Source organism: Sphaeramia orbicularis, chromosome 18 (assembly GCF_902148855.1).
Source record: "Sphaeramia orbicularis chromosome 18, fSphaOr1.1, whole genome shotgun sequence".
Lineage (NCBI taxonomy): Eukaryota > Metazoa > Chordata > Actinopteri > Kurtiformes > Apogonidae > Sphaeramia > Sphaeramia orbicularis.
Genome location: NC_043974.1, coordinates 2,779,089 through 2,795,088, shown reverse-complemented (window position 1 = coordinate 2,795,088; position 16,000 = coordinate 2,779,089). Strand labels below are relative to the sequence as shown.

The 16,000-nt window shown below is 39.3% G+C and overlaps 1 protein-coding gene across 1 annotated transcript; it reads right to left on the bottom strand.

Moving 5' to 3' along the window:
* Nucleotides 1-562: 562 nt before the first annotated feature.
* Nucleotides 563-13,332, bottom strand: LOC115438137 (transmembrane protein 185A). Its single transcript, XM_030161547.1, has 7 exons — nucleotides 13,122-13,332; nucleotides 10,710-10,886; nucleotides 8,294-8,501; nucleotides 8,071-8,154; nucleotides 7,160-7,336; nucleotides 2,772-2,895; nucleotides 563-1,545 (listed from the first exon to the last, which is right to left on the bottom strand). Exons 1-7 carry the CDS (start codon nucleotides 13,157-13,159, stop codon nucleotides 1,295-1,297), a joined length of 1,059 nt encoding a protein of 352 aa, XP_030017407.1. The 5' UTR covers nucleotides 13,160-13,332; the 3' UTR covers nucleotides 563-1,294.
* Nucleotides 13,333-16,000: the final 2,668 nt, after the last annotated feature.

Below are 16,000 nucleotides of genomic sequence, written 5' to 3'. Positions count from 1 at the left end.
AACTGAGTTTGACAGAACTGTACTACAACATTGATTCCCCAGTCAAACCCATGGAGTTGGATCAGTGACAGTTGATGGACACACTGGGTTTATGTTCAGTTAATGATGGATTTTGCTGAGAAAGTCACTTTTTCTTCAGTTTTCTCTAATTCTAAAATAATAACCCTCAACTTTACTCTGAGCTTTTATGAACATATATATCATTAGTAAATTAAATGTAGGAAAACACATGATTTTCACTGAAAAAATGCAAAAAAAGAAGATAATATTACAATAAATGGTAATAAATCAATTATGAAAGTTCAGATGTAAACCTGATAATATAATTTTCCTTTCTTCACTGTTATTATTCTACTGGTCCGGCCCATTTCAGATCAAACTGGGCTGAATGTGGAACTGAACTGACATGAGTTTGACAGCCCCCTGGGTTAAGTCCAGAATGTGTTCCCAGTTCCAGTGCACAGCCCTAGTACTGCGTGAATATCATTTTAAAGTCGCTTTATTCTCATAAAACCCAACTCATGAAATTATGAAGCAGATTTATGATTTAACACAGTGAGTCATGATTGTTTCCTGCTTTAATAAACTTCAGCCATTGCATTTCCACTCTGGTCCCTAAGTTGATGACTGGTTATTTACAAAAACAAAAAATATACAAAAACAAAAGGAGAGGGCTTCTATTGGAACAGGATAACAAAGTGCCGTTGTCTTGTGATTCTCCTTCGTTTGTTCTGAAGTGAGAACAGGAGGGGCTCCGCTGATCCCAGGTTCAGCAGAGTCCCTCTAGTGGTCCCAGGTCCGAGCCGGGCTTCAGAACAGTCTTTGTTCAGAAACTCTTTGAACCCCCAGCATGGATCTGCTGTTCGGTACCAGGTCCAGCGTGGATCTGCAGTTCGGTACCAGGTCCAGCGTGGATCTGCAGTTCGGTACCAGGTCCAGCGTGGATCTGCTGTTCGGTACCAGGTCCAGCGTGGATCTGCTGTTCGGTACCAGATCTGTCTGTCCAGATCCCATTCTTCTACAACAAACCGAACCATTCAAGTGGATCTTACACCTTCTGTGGGCAGTGTCCTCAAAATGTCCATATTTGAAAAGTTGGAAGAAAAGCAAAAACAGTGAGACGTCAGCTAAAGGTCAGAGCGGCCCGTTTTGGTTCCGTTAGTCCAGTCTGTGTCCAGCAGTTTAGGAGAAGGGACCAGTCCTTCCAGACAGTGGATCCAACCCAGACACAGTCCTCTGCTGCTCGGATCGCTGATCGTTCAGAACACGCCCCCCACCCCCCCAGGCCTCGTCCTTAGTCTGGCATGTCGATGCACAGTTTGGGCGGGGGGACAAAGTACTTCCCTGGGCTCTGCGTGATCACCACTCCGGTTTTCTTGTGGAACATGGGGGCGATTTTAGGCGGCGGTTCGGGCACGGGCAGGTCCTCGGCCGCCTCGGGGTCCTCGCTGCGCTGGAGGTCGTACGACACGTTTCCGTATTCGCGCAGGAAGGGGAGGAGCTCCAGCAGGAAGTGGCAGAAGTCTTTACGGATGCCGAACCACCCTGAAGGGACGGACAGAGGGGAAACGGTCAGTTTTCCATCCAAGTGGAAATCTACAAAGTCTACCAAGAACATTAGAACCAACGAGGTTCAGGTTCAGATCAGTTCTACTGTTGGAACTGGAACAGGAAGCTCCGCCCCAATGTTGGATTCAGAACAGTAACGAGAAAGAAACTGAACTCTCTCCTCCTATCTGACCTCCTCTCTGCTCCTCCTCCTCCTCCTGTCTGTCCTCCTCCTGTCTCACCTCCTCTCTGCTCCTCCTCCTCCTCCTGTCTGTCCTCCTCTCTGCTCTTCCTCCTCCTGTCTCACCTCCTCTCTGCTCCTCCTGTCTCTCCTCTTCTCTCCTGCTGTCTTTCCTCCTGTCTGTCCTCCTCTCTCCTCTTTTCTCCTCCTGTCTGTCCTCCTCTCTCCTCCTCCTCCTCCTGTCCATCATGGCCACATGTGACCTCCCCTTTAACACAACCTTCTGACCAGGCCCTTTTTTTTTTTTTTTTTTTTTTTTTTTTCTTCTTTTTGTGACTTTTAAAAAGTTGGGCTGCAAAGTTAGTGATAGTTGACTCCTGATTTCAGTATAAATTGTTGGGTTGGAACGGGTGGAACTGAGTCGACTAATGTTACTTTCTGTCTAGTTTGGACATTGAACAGACACATTTAAATACAACACAGCCAACAAGGTTATGGAAACACAACTGGAGACCGACCAGATCAAATGTAATACTTTCAAAGACTTCTTCAAAGGTGTTAAATGCAGATTTGTAAATTCAAGACTTTTTAAGACTCCGCAGGAATCCTGTTCAAAGTACACCTGAGCGTAGGGCTGCACAATTTTGGCAAAAAATAAAATCCAGATTTTTTTCCTCTAAAAACTCAATTTTCAATTTCAATTTTTGGGTTAAACTACAAAAGACAACAGAAGTCAGATGTCGTTTTCGTGAGCAGCCCACAATCCAAGCCACTGCTCCCAACCTCAAATCTGTGATGGTATCACATGATGGGCCCTGATTTTACAATTTCCCTTTTTTAAAAATCGTTCTAATTAAAAAATCCAATTTTGATTTAAAATCGATTAATCGTTCAGCCCTACCTGAGCGATAAAACCACCCCTAACAACAGCAGGTTTCCAAAGTGTGACTGTCTTTTAAAGTAGCCGGCCGAAGCCTCACAAACCACAGCATCAGACGTGTTCAGCCAATCTGTAAATATAGAGCAGGACTAAAATACTCACAGTGGTTGCCTCCTTTCTGGCCAAAGGTGGTGGCCATGAGCGTGAGCAGAGAGAGCCAGAGGGGGACGAACACACAAACATAACTCAGACTGTTGTGTCCGTCCAGTTTGTGCACCAGCAGGATCTAAACACACAAAGCAGAAGCTGTCATGAGCACATGGTGCTGTTTACAAGGGGAGGACCATCTGCTCTGTTCTCTCAGTAAAAGCACTGAGGCCACACTGAAAATACACCACTGCAGGCACAAGATCTGCTTTCACAACCTGAAAAAAGTACAAGTAGAAGAACATTCATCAATAATATGAGCAGTCAAAGTACTGAGTGTCCAGTAAAACAGTCTGTCCAGCAGAAGGACCGCTGGGAACGCAGGGAACTGACAAATTTTTAAAATGGGACAGTTCGTATTAATGAACATTTAAATGGAAATATGATTATATAAGATTAGCCACAAGGTTATTATTATTAACAAAAACTAACAGAATGACGAAAACTAGAATTGAAAAAAATTTTTTGTTAACTGAAATAAATATAAACTACAATTAAAAGAAAAAAAACATAACCAATTGAAACTGTATTGTGTGTTTACAAAACTAACTAAAATGGATAAAAATTATAGATAAAATTCCCTTCGTTTTCATCTTTGTCAATGTAGGATTGATATGAAATCAATTTATTTCGCTCTAGCAATTTTAGCTAGCGGCACCATACAACACTTCACGGTCCGTCACTTGTCGTTTAGAGTCGTCTTCTTATCTTTACCTGGAAACATGGAGACTAAAGTTGGGAGAAAGCAGCAGAGTCCTGTCTGGGATTTATTTGAATACGATGGAGAAGAAGAGATAAGAGACGACAAAACTAAAATTAATACTAAAACTAAACTAAAACTAAGCATTTAGAAAAAATACAAAAACTAATAAAAACTAGCAAACCTGCTCTAAAAACGAATTACAATGAACTGAATTAGAGACAAAAAGTCAAAACTAAACAAAACTAAACTATAATGACAAATCCAAAACTATTAGAACCTTGATTAGCCATACAGCTAATTTTAATCTTGAGTCCCATTAGCAGGTAAATAACAAACAAACAAACAAAAAAACGTACAGATAACAGTACCAGAACTGAACTAAGACACACAAACAGAAAAAAAAAACAGCAACACATAGTGCACATGACCCGAGAAAAACAAGAACCAAGGCAGACACCGAGCATTAATTAAGCTATTTTCCTGGTCCGGCCCCCTTCAGATTATATTGGTCTGAATGTGGAACTGAACTAACAGGAGTCTGACAGCCCTGCTCTACATTACAGACGCAGACAGATACAGTTCTGTCTGTCCTCTGCCTACAGTCTATATGTAATTCTGTCTGTACTTTTCAAAGAGCGACTGTGTGAGTCAGTGAAAAACTACCGATATACTCATAACAACTACCCCTCTGAATATTAACATTAGTAAAACCACCTCTGTCATCGCCATGTTTGTTATTATTGGCTTTCTTCTAAAAACTTTACTCTTCTTCATGGTATTCAGTCAGTATGTTAATTAAAAACTACACCCTCTGGTGGAGTAATTGAAAAACACTCATTCCAACATACAGGACGCATGGAAGTATGAAGGCACTGACGCATGACGACATGAGAAACGAACAAATCTATTTTCGTATGTAAAGTGAACAAGTGAACATACATGAGCCTTCAACGGTTACTGCTGTATCTACTGTATGGTGTTTTGGATTCCCGTTTATGGTTGAGTTCACTGAAAACACAGCTGGTAGTTTCATCTACAGTGATGCATCATATTCTATAAGCTCATACAGAACATTTGTAGCATTGCTGTCCTGTGAGAACCACGTGTCTCCAAAAGTCAGCTTTTCACTAGTTCAGAAAAAACCTGCCTGGTTTAAGATTGGCATCAGTGAGGGACTTTATAAAGTTCCTTTGGCATAAAAGGGAATATTTTAAGATTGTCTTATGAAATAAACAGCTCTGTTTACAAAAATATTCTAAATCAACACTTTGAGGTACATGTTTTTCACTGGTAATCTGAAAAAGACTTCAAGCTGTATGAGAAAAAAAAAAAAAGTTTTTTAAAAGACAAGATTTGCCTCTGAGGTATTTTGTCCTCCTAGGACAAAAAAGCAGAAAATGGAGTTGAAGATCGTAGTTTTCTGATCTTCCATTAATGTTCACTAGCAGCATTGTACCCGTGGTTCCTTGTACGATACCACTCCTGTGGTGCAACAGTGGCATTGCACCCAAACACCCTCCCGTGTCCCGTGTTTGCAACTTCGATCAGACATCAATGGGACAGACACCGGAAACGGGGCGGGGCCGAAACGTGCATTATATAGTAGGATTCATTCATTATCTGAACTCACTTTATCCTCACTAGTAGGGATGGGAATCAATAAGAATTTAATGATTCTGATTCCATTATCAATTTTGCTTATCAGTCTCATTGGGTGAGGGAATAAAAACAGGGGGGGGGGGGGGGGTATACAGTGACAGTGAAACTCCAGACTCTTTACTAATTCCTCTATTGCTGCATTTCTACTGCGTGGAACCGGTTCGATTCTGCTCGTCTCCCATCGTTGTGCTCCTCATTTCCTTTCCCCTACCTTCAGAAACTTGTATTTGAGGGGGTACGAAGTTTGTTGCCTGCACCGGAACCAGAACTGGGCCCAGATGACAGCCCGGTGTTCACTGTGCCGCTACATCCACAAGCACCGCTGAGTATCGAATCAAATGAATCACATGTGAACAGATTGGAGGGATTCCACCCTTTAGAAGAAATGGAAGCTTTGACAGAGTTCAACTGGACCTGGTGTGGTCTGTTTAGACCTGGTGTGGTCTGTTTGGACCTGGTGTGGTCTGTTTGGACCTGGTGTGGTCTGTTTGGACCTGGTGTGGTCTGTTTGGACCTGGTGTGGTCTGTTTAGACCTGGTGTGGTCTGTTTAGACCTGGTGTGGTCTGTTTGGACCTGGTGTGGTCTGTTTAGACCTGGTGTGGTCTGTTTGGACCTGGTGTGGTCTGTTTGGACCTGGTGTGGTCTGTTTAGACCTGGTGTGGTCTGTTTAGACCTGGTGTGGTCTGTTTGGACCGTTTCTGCCTCAACACCATATTGGCTTCGTTCTGACCAAAACAATGCTGCGTACATGTGACGTCATCGCGCATGTGCAACGAAGGCAGAATCGATAAGCAGGCAGGCAAACGATTCCAAGGAATCGAGCTACTGGGATCCGGTTCTCAAAAAGAACTGATTCTCGATTCCCATCCCTACTCACTAGGGTCACAGGGGTCACTGTAGCCTATCCCAGCTATGTATGGGCGAAGGCAGGGTTCACCTGGGCATGTCTCCAGTTCATCGCAGGGCTGACACCATTAACTCTTTCGGTGCCAGACAGTTAAGGGGCTAATAAGCCTTAAAAGTGCCACAGATTTTGGCCGTTTTTCAGTATTTCGCGTCGTTTTTATAATATTTGAAGAATCCTGCAGGAAACTGCTCGGTAACATCCGACCGATTGCTAATTAGATTCAAAACGCACCGGACGCAGCCGATTCATTATTGATCGTAATTTGCATAATTCATAATAATAATAATAATAATCTTTATTTATATAGCACTTTTCATACATTAAAAACTGTGGCACAAAGTGCTTTACATATCAGTTTAAAAATCAGTACCGCCCCCCACCCACACCCACCCGCGCACACACACACACACATACATGCAAACCCACAAGCTCACACATACTTAAGAAGACTGACTGAGCACGGGTAGACCAGAACAAAAATGTACAAGTAAAAGTAAAACATCAGTTTAGGAGGCGCTGTCTCAGGGAGCCATCCGCACCAGGAGGCAGCCGCCGACCCCGGCGACCAGGCACCAGCAACACAGCCCCGCATCCCAACTAGTGGGAGAGGGCCAACTGGGACCCCCACCCACCAGAAAGGAGCGGACCCCAGTGAGAGAAGGCGCCACAGCCCCCGGAGTCCACAGCCGCCCCCCGGCATGGAGGGCTCCCTCTGATGAAACACCGGAGAATAAGAAACATTAAAAAGATATAAAAATATTATTCGGTCACGTGACCTCAAATTCCCGTCTGATTGGTCTCAAAAGGGGGACACAGAAAGAACGTCATCGAAATGTGAGAAAGAAATGGGGGTGGATGGTTTGTTTGTACACAAATGTGGCGTGTTCTCCAAAGCCGATCTGATCGGCCCATGGCACTTTACAGGTTGTTTTCGTAAAGCCGATTTAATCGGCCCATGGCACTGAAAGAGTTAATGTTCACACATTCAGAATTGGATGTCTAGTAACAGGGTGTAACTTGGCTAAATACAAACAGTAGTCTAAAATAAAAACAAAATAACAAAATAAAATCACCTCAAATGTGAGAAGAGGGACGACTATGGTCATCCAGCTGATTGCCATGGTGATGTGAGTCCGCCGCTGCTCTGCGATGATGTCAATGGAGCGCAGAAAGAGGACGGACCAGATGATGTAGTACAACACGACAAGGCACAGGAAAGACATCAGGATCCACAACGGGACACACACCACCTGTAACACACACACACACACACACACGCACATACATATATAGCACAGGTGTCAAACATGCGTCCCGGGGGCCAAATCCAGCCCGCGGGATGAATTTGTGAAATGTAAAAATTACACTGAAGATATTAACAATCAATGGTGTGAAAATCATTTGAATTCAGGTTCCACATACAGTCCAATTAGATTTCAAGTGGGTCAGAACCAGTAAAATATAATCAGAATAACCTATAAATAATGACAACTCCACATGTTCTGTTTTTTTGGTGTAAAGAAGTAAAATTACATGAAAATGTTTACATTACTAAACTATGCTTTTACAAAAAACATGAACAACCTAAACAAATATGAGCAAACGGAAATGTCTGAAGAAAAGTAAATGCAATTGTACCAATACTCTGCCTGTTACTAAATGTTTTGTGTGATTGTAATGCACATGTGTAAATGATAAACTGATAAACTAAGGCAGAATATTGTTAAAACTGCACTTGTTTTTCTGAAGACAATTCAACTTGTTCATGTTATTCAGATTTTTAAGGAAACGTTGTAGATGTAAACCTAATCACAATATAACCTTACTTTTTTCACTGTTATTATTTTACTGGTTCGGCCCACTGCAGATCAAACTGGGCTGAATGTGGAACTGAACTGAAATGAGTTTGACAGCCCTGATATAAAACATCAGTTTGTCAAGTATGAGCACAGGCTAACATCTGATGTGTGTGTTTGTATCGTACCAGCCAAGGCCAGTTGATGATCCTGTCGAGCCTCAGAGCGATGAAGATGAACTGGAGGATGTTGACTGAGCACAGAACCTCCAGCTGCAGAAGAACGACAAGGAACAAAGGACAAAGAAGCTTTAGATGACAAACAGTGACCGACCCTGGCTCCTCCTGTTATATCCGACATTCTGCTCGGCAGTATCGGTTGGTCTGCGTCTCAGCGTATCTGGTCGCTCACCTCTAGAGAGCGGTCATGTCTGAAACCCCACACGCAGGCCGCCACAGACACAGGCGACACGAAGAAGAGCGGCATGAACACCAGGAGCCAGAAGTAGTTTCCCCTCGCTACTCGGTCACACACCAAAACCTCGAACATGAGCAGCAGGACGTGGAGGCCGACGGCAATCAGCATAGCCTTGAACTCCACACAGGTCTCCCCTTCAGCCCTGATGGAGGACACGCAAACAGAATCACAACAAACATTCAGTTGAACAGGATTTACACGCCAGGACTTGGCTCAACCAAGGTTATTATCGTTCACGAAACCTAACAAAATGACCAAAACTAGAATTGTAAAAACATTTTCGTTAACTGAAATAAATAAAAACTATAATTAAAAGAAAAAAACGATAACTGAAACTGTATTGTGTGTTTATAAATCTAACTAAAACGGATAAAAATCATGGATAAAATTCCCTCAGTTTTCGTCTTCGTCAATGCCGGACTGATATGAAATTGATTTATTTCGCTCTAGCAATTTTCTCTGCTGTCACCATACAACACTTGACAGTCTGTCACTTGTGTTCACTTGTGGTTTCCAGTCGTCTTCTGGTCCCCACTCTTCCTGGAAACATGGAGACTAAAATTGGGAGAAAGCAGCAGAATCCTGTCTGGGATTTATTTGAATACGACGACAGAGAAGAAGAGAAAAGAGACGACTAAACTAAAATTAATACTAAAACTAAGCATTTAGGAAGAAATTTAAACTAATAAAAACTATCAAACCTGCACTAAAAACGAATTAAAACGAACTGAATTAGAGAAAAAAAGTCAAAACTAAATAAAACTAACTTACCAGTACAACATAAAAACACAAATAAATAATGTTTAACAGACATTATATTTTCAGATCCTGCTTAAATGTTCGTATTCTTTTGTGAAAAGAATCCATAGTGTTCAGTCCCTGAATCATCCACCACTAGAACATTATTTTTGTGCATTCCCAATAAAAACAAACTAACACTTACCTCTTTCAGACAGTAAAAAGTGCTTTTAGGATGATCGAATTATCCATTATTTAATAAAATAGCATTATCAATGTATGAGCTGCAGTATCACAATAGTACTTTTATAGTAAACAAACAACTGAACAAAATACCCATGAATATAGAAATAAAAGAGCTGGAAAAACAAAAAACAAAAATGAACCTCCACATTATCTGCATTTGAATAAATACCAAAAAATATCGATACAGTACTTTTTAAAATCAATACAGTGTCGTGAAGTGAAATATCACAATATATTGCGGAACCGATATTTTCTTACGCCCCTGGTCTTATAGATAAACATGTTCTCTAAAATACCAATGTCCATTTAGAACAATAGTGAAACAGGAACAGTGTGTTATCCACTTAAACATAAACCCTAAAAAGTAGAGATACTTTTTCAGCGGCTATGTGACTGTGCATGGTTTTTGTCATTTGCACATAATAAAGTGAACTCAGACAAATTATCATACAAACCATTTTAAAGTACTTATTTATACCTACATAGAAATATGAAATAAACTTATTTGTTTCATTTAGTTCAGGGGTGTCAAACATGCGTCCCGCCAAAGGTTCCAATCCGACCCCTGGGATAAATTTGCAAAGTGTAAAAATTCCACAGTCAAGGCTGTGGAACTCATTTTAGTTCAGGTTCCACATACAGACCAATCTGATCTACAGTCAAATAATAACAGCAGAAGAACCGACAAAAAAGAATGACTGCAGATTTATTTCTCGGTTTGATGTGAAAATCTTACGTTGTGTCTATAAATAATAACAACTTCAAAATTTGTCTTTGTTTTAGTGCAAAAAATAACATTAAATTATGAAAACATTTACAAACCATCCTGTAACAATAAAATGTGAATAACCTGAACAAATATAAACAACGTGAAATGTCTAAAGAAAATTCAGCACAATTTGAACTATTTTCTTCCTGTTCCTCAGTGTTTAGTGTCTTTGTAGATGTGATTCATAATGCACATGTAGAAATGATAAGTTGAGGCAGAATATTGTTAAAATTGCACTGATTTTTCTGAAGAAATTTCAGTTTTTTCAGGTTATTCACCTCTTTTTTGTTGGGATAGTTTATAAAAGTAAGTATTTTCACAATTTAATGGGGGGTTTTGCACTAAAACAAAGACAAAAATTGGGAGTTGTCATTATTTATAGATTATTCTGTTATTATTTTACTGGTTCGGCCCACTGGAGATCAAATCAGACTGAATGTGGAACCTGAAAGAAAATGAGTTTGAGAGCCCTGGTTTAATTCATTAGTTACAGGTCACTGAACAGCAGCTTTGCACTGACGTGATGCTTGATCTGACCCGATTAAAGAATTTTTTGTCTTAAGGATGCACAAAAAAAAATATTAACAGCTGTTTCACCTGTACTGAGGGTTGTGCGCCCAGACCCCAGTGCCCACAGAAGCCCCGATGATAACCAGCAGCTTCCACAGCCATATTGGAGTGAAGACGGCCCAGTAGCTCCACTGTATGACTCCATCCAGCCTCAGAGACAGCAGCACAGAGAACAACAGCAGGCACGAGTAGATCAGGAACTTACTGCAACACAAAGGCAACACTTCATCGCAACACACATCAACAGAGCCTGGTGTGTTGTTTGCTGTTTACGGAGCTTCAGGTCCCATGAATGTAGTACGAGTTTTAACAAGAAGGACCTAAAACACTTAAAAAGGATTTCTAACCCTTCACACTCCATCAATGATAAATCAAAAGGTAGTAGCTTGTGCATTAATGAGATTGAGAATGATCATCTGATGGAAATCCAAAGTAAAAGGAAACATCGGAGGAATATGAGTAGAGCTGCAACCGATTAATCGACTCAAAGTGATAAAAAAATAATAATTCAACCACAATTCTCCTGAATCAGAGCTTTGTTTTCTTCCTTTCTCTGCTGTTAAACATTAGTTCCACTGTTGGGTTTCACATGCACGCTTACTGTGACGCACAAAGATGCTTCGATTCAGGAAAACTGCAATAGAATATTTCCCTTTAATCAATTCAAGTCGATTAATCGAATCGTGAATTTTTGCATTCACTTCAAGCACCTAGTCGATTAATCGGTTGCAGCTCTAAATATGAGTGGAAAAGGAAAAGATAACCAAAGAAACAAATACATAACTTACAAGGACTGGGGTCACCCATGAGTGGAACTGAAAGGAAAGTCCTGTACTATCATTTAAAATGGAAGTTTGTAAATACAGGTTAGATAAATGTATGTAGCTGTGGTTCTGCAGCTGCTTACTTTCACTATCAAATCTCTCAGATGACTGAACACAACCAATATGTCTTGCTTATATCCATTTGTTATTTTTATACCCCATTGAATCAAAGGACCAAGTAAAGCATTGTTGTCAAATAGTTGTCATCATTAAAACTACTTGTTCTAAACCACAGGTGTCAAACATGCGTCCCGGGGGCCAAATCCAGCCCGCCAAAGGGTCCAGCCCAGCCCTTGGGATGAATTTGTGAAATGCAAAAATTACACTAAAGATATGACTAATCCTGTTAGTTCAGGTTCCACATTCAGACCAATGAACTCTATGCATCGCCCCACTACTTCCTGAACTTCAGGAGGGTCCTTTATTTCCTGTCTTTCATTATTGGACACACTGATTAATCCAGGTGTGTCTGCTACTTCTTGTTGTGACTACTGATTAATTAGGCACACCTGGATTAATCAGTGTGTCCAATAATGAAAGACAGGAAATAAGGGACCCACCTGAAGTTCAGGAAGTAGTGGGGCTGTGACTAAAGCCCATTCAATCTCCAGTGGGCAGGACCAGTCAAATACTATCATAACATATAAATAATGACAACTCCAAATGTTTCTCCTTGTAAATGTAAATATTTTCATGCATTTACTCTAAAACAAGGTATAATTTTGTAAAAAATGTGAATAACGTGAAATGTCTCAAAAGAAGTAAGTACAATTTTAACAATATTCTGCCTGTTACTAAATGTTTTGTGTATTTGTAGATCCACTGTGATCTGTAAGTTCTAATGTACATGTGTAAATGATAAACTAAAGCATAACATTGTTAAAATTACACTATTTTTTTCCAATTTGTTCACATTATTCACATATTTTGAAAGGATAGTTTGTAGATGTAAACCTTTTCATAATGTAAATTTACTTTTTCGTTCTGAAACATAGATAAAAGTTTGGAGTTGACATTATTTATATATTATTACTTTAGTGGTTCGGCCCATTTCAGATCAAATTTAGCTGAATGTGGCCCGTGAACTAAAATGAGTTTGACAGCCCTGTTCTACACATTCTTTGAACATAATTATGAGCCAAAACACGACAGAAAAATAGAATTCTGAAAGGTTTTAGCCTCCTGCTGAAGGAGCGTGCGTATTTGAATACTTTTGTGTCGTGTTTAATGCCTTGGCAGTTAAGCCTCTCCATACGAACTCAGTAGCTATTGTTACGGTGGGACTATGAAGCACACTGTTAAAAAGTCATCGACATCTGAAATAGTCCCTTTTAAATTGTATTCAGCATAAATACACAGATAAAAGCGTTGCACTGACTGTCAGGTAACGCAAAATGGCCTTAGCTAGCATGTTAGCAGGCCTCGGTTAGCTCCAGACTTATCCTAATTACTGGCTTTGAGCCGATAGTAGCTTACAGATGTGTGGACAACATTAAGGGAGGTGTTTACAAGAAGAAATGAACACTTTCTAGACTACTTTTCTTGTGAATCCCAATCTTCAGGCTAAATATTGTTAAGCTAGTTAGCTACAGCGCTAGCTTGTGGCTAACATTACCTGGGGTTGAAGTCCTGGAAAAGTCCTCTTAAATTCATGGTGTAAAGGCCGACAATTATCCAACTGACATTAGTTCACCATGTAGTTGATTATTCGGACCATAACATCACGCTTGGTGGAACATGTAAAGGTTTATTCTGGGTGTGTTGACCGTTTCGGTGTGGCTTCATTGCGCTGCTCTTCACCCGTTTGTTTTTACTGTGTTTTTTCACAACGTGCCTCGGAAGTCACGTGATTGCCGAAGATTGCCGAAGCCTTCATTGCCAAAGATCGTGCAATGAACGGAATGAATGAAATCTTTCTTTCGAACATGTAGACAGTAAAATCTAAACAAACAAACACATGGTCCGCATTGTGTATTTGTATTTGATCGTATTATTTCTGGGGCTGTGTATTTGTAAGAATCTGGCGACACGATAAAAATCACAATACCATACGATATATCACAATATATCATGATACTGTTAAAAAAGCAATCTTTTTGTTTGTTTCTTTTTTAAAAATGATTATTTCCTTGAAGAATTGAATTCCAGCAGAAATCTGCCCAAATCCTAAACACATTTGTATTTGATCCCAACAGGATCTAATGTTCTATCAGCAAATGTTCAAACTGTGTTCAAACTGAAATTCTGTTTTCCAGACATTCCAGTTTTAGATCCTGTTCAAATGTTCAGATTCTATTAGTTCACAACTAACATCAGAACAGGATTGGAGTTCAATCCCAACAAAGGAACTAACATTATTTAATAAAAGAGTGTGAAATAATAATAAATAAAATATATACAAAAAAGAAAAACACAAAATAAAAATGAACCTCCACAATATCTGCATTTGAATAAATACATAAAAATATCCATACATTACTTTTTAATATTGATACAGTGTTGTGACATTAAATATCACAATATATTGCAGAACTGATCTTTTCTTATAGCCCTAATTATTTCCAGATCAGCTCCTGCATTACGTCTAAAATACACTGTGTACAAATAAATGTGGCACTCATATTGTTAAGAGCCAAAAAATGTGCCACTGAAACCCATTCAACTGCAGTTTCTGACCCCTCTTCCATTGAACTGTGCTGCCATACATGCGCTTTATAATATCTGGACATCAGGCTGGGCTTTGCCTTTCAATCATAATTTTCACTGCTCTCCACCAGATGGCGTCATTTGACCATATTTAGCATAAAAAACATGGCTTTTCTAGTAGACGGGACCCATCTCTCTCCCTTAAGCGTTAAGTGAAGTGGCCCAGAGGTGCAACAGCCCATTAAATTATCCACAATAAGAAAAAAAAAAGACAACAGCCCAAAAAATTATCCATTATAAGAAAAAAAAAGAAAAAAAGAGAGAGAACACCCCCCCCCCCCAAATTTTCCACTATAAGAAGAAAAAAAGACAACAGTCCAAAAAATTATCCACTATAAGAAACAAAAGACAACAGCCCCAAAAATTATCCACTAGAAGAAACAAAAGACAATAGCCCCAAAAATTATCCACTATAAAAAAAAAAGACAATAGCCCCAAAAATTATCCACTGTAAGAAACAAAAGACAACAGCCCCAAAAATTATCCACTAGAAGAAACAAAAGACAACAGCGCCAAAAATTATCCACTAGAAGAAAAAAAAGACAACAGCCCCAAAAATTATCCACTAGAGGAAACAAAAGACAACAGCCCCAAAAATTATCCACTATAAGAAAAAAAAGACAATAGCCCCAAAAATTATCCACTGTAAGAAACAAAAGACAACAGCCCCAAAAATTATCCACTATAAGAAAAAAAAAGACAATAGCCCCAAAAATTATCCACTGTAAGAAACAAAAGACAACAGCCCCCAAAATTATCCACTAGAAGAAAAAAAAGACAACTGCCCCAAAAATGATCCACTATGAGAAACAAAAGACAACAGCCCCAAAAATTATCCACAATAAGAAAAAAAAGAGAACAGCCCCCAAAATTTTCCACTCTAAGAAAAAAAAAGACAACAGTCCAAAAAATGATCCACTATAAGAAACAAAAGACAACAGCCCCAAAAATTATCCACTATAGGAAAAAAAAAGACAATAGCCCAAAAAATTATCCACTATAAGAAAAAAAGAGAACAGCCCCAAAAATGATCCACTATAAGAAAATTTTTTAGGGCTGTTCTCTTTTTTTCTTATAGTGGATAATTTTTTGGGCTCTTGCACCTCTGGGCCACCGTAGTTAAGCCTGAGAAACAGATGTTTGTATGTCGATATCATAATTCAATAAAAACAAAAGTTTACTTTTCATTTTGTATTGAATTGTATTGAACTGAATTATTTTTTATTGTTTGTTTGTTTGTTTGTTTATTTCTAAAAACACAGTGGCATCATTACCAAGAAAATGGCATACAAAAGGTTAAAGATTTTTACATATTAATGAATATTTGATAAGAATAATTAGGTCACATGTATGCAAAAATAGCTCAATGAATGTAGATTATAATATTAATATATAATTTTTTAGTGCTTGCTTTTAAAAAGCATATTTTTTGTGCTTAACAAATGTGAACTCTTTATCCTGTGATAGTGTAAAACTTTAGATAGTGACAAAGTAAACAGGACATCTAGTCGATTTCAGATAAATATCAGAAACATAGGCTGAGATGGCCTTAAACCTACAGCAGCCACACAAAGCATTAGGGCTGTGTATCAGCAAGTATCTGGTGATACGATACGAATCACAACACTAGGATCACACTACGATATATCACAATTTATCATGATACTGTTAAAAAGGCAGTTTTTGGTTTGTTTTTTAAAAAAATGATTATTTCCTGAAAGAATTGAATTAAACCAGAAATCTGCAGAAATACTAAACACATTTTTATTTGATCACAACAGAATCTCA

Coding starts and splice junctions, on each gene's coding strand:
- LOC115438137 (XM_030161547.1), bottom strand. CDS start 13,159: ATGAATTTAAGAGGACTTTTCCAGGACTTCAACCCCAG. Junction 8,502..10,709: donor GCGCACAACCCTCAGTACAG/GTGAAACAGCTG, acceptor GTCCTCCATCAG/GGCTGAAGGGGAGACCTGTG. Junction 8,155..8,293: donor GACATGACCGCTCTCTAGAG/GTGAGCGACCAG, acceptor GTTCTTCTGCAG/CTGGAGGTTCTGTGCTCAGT.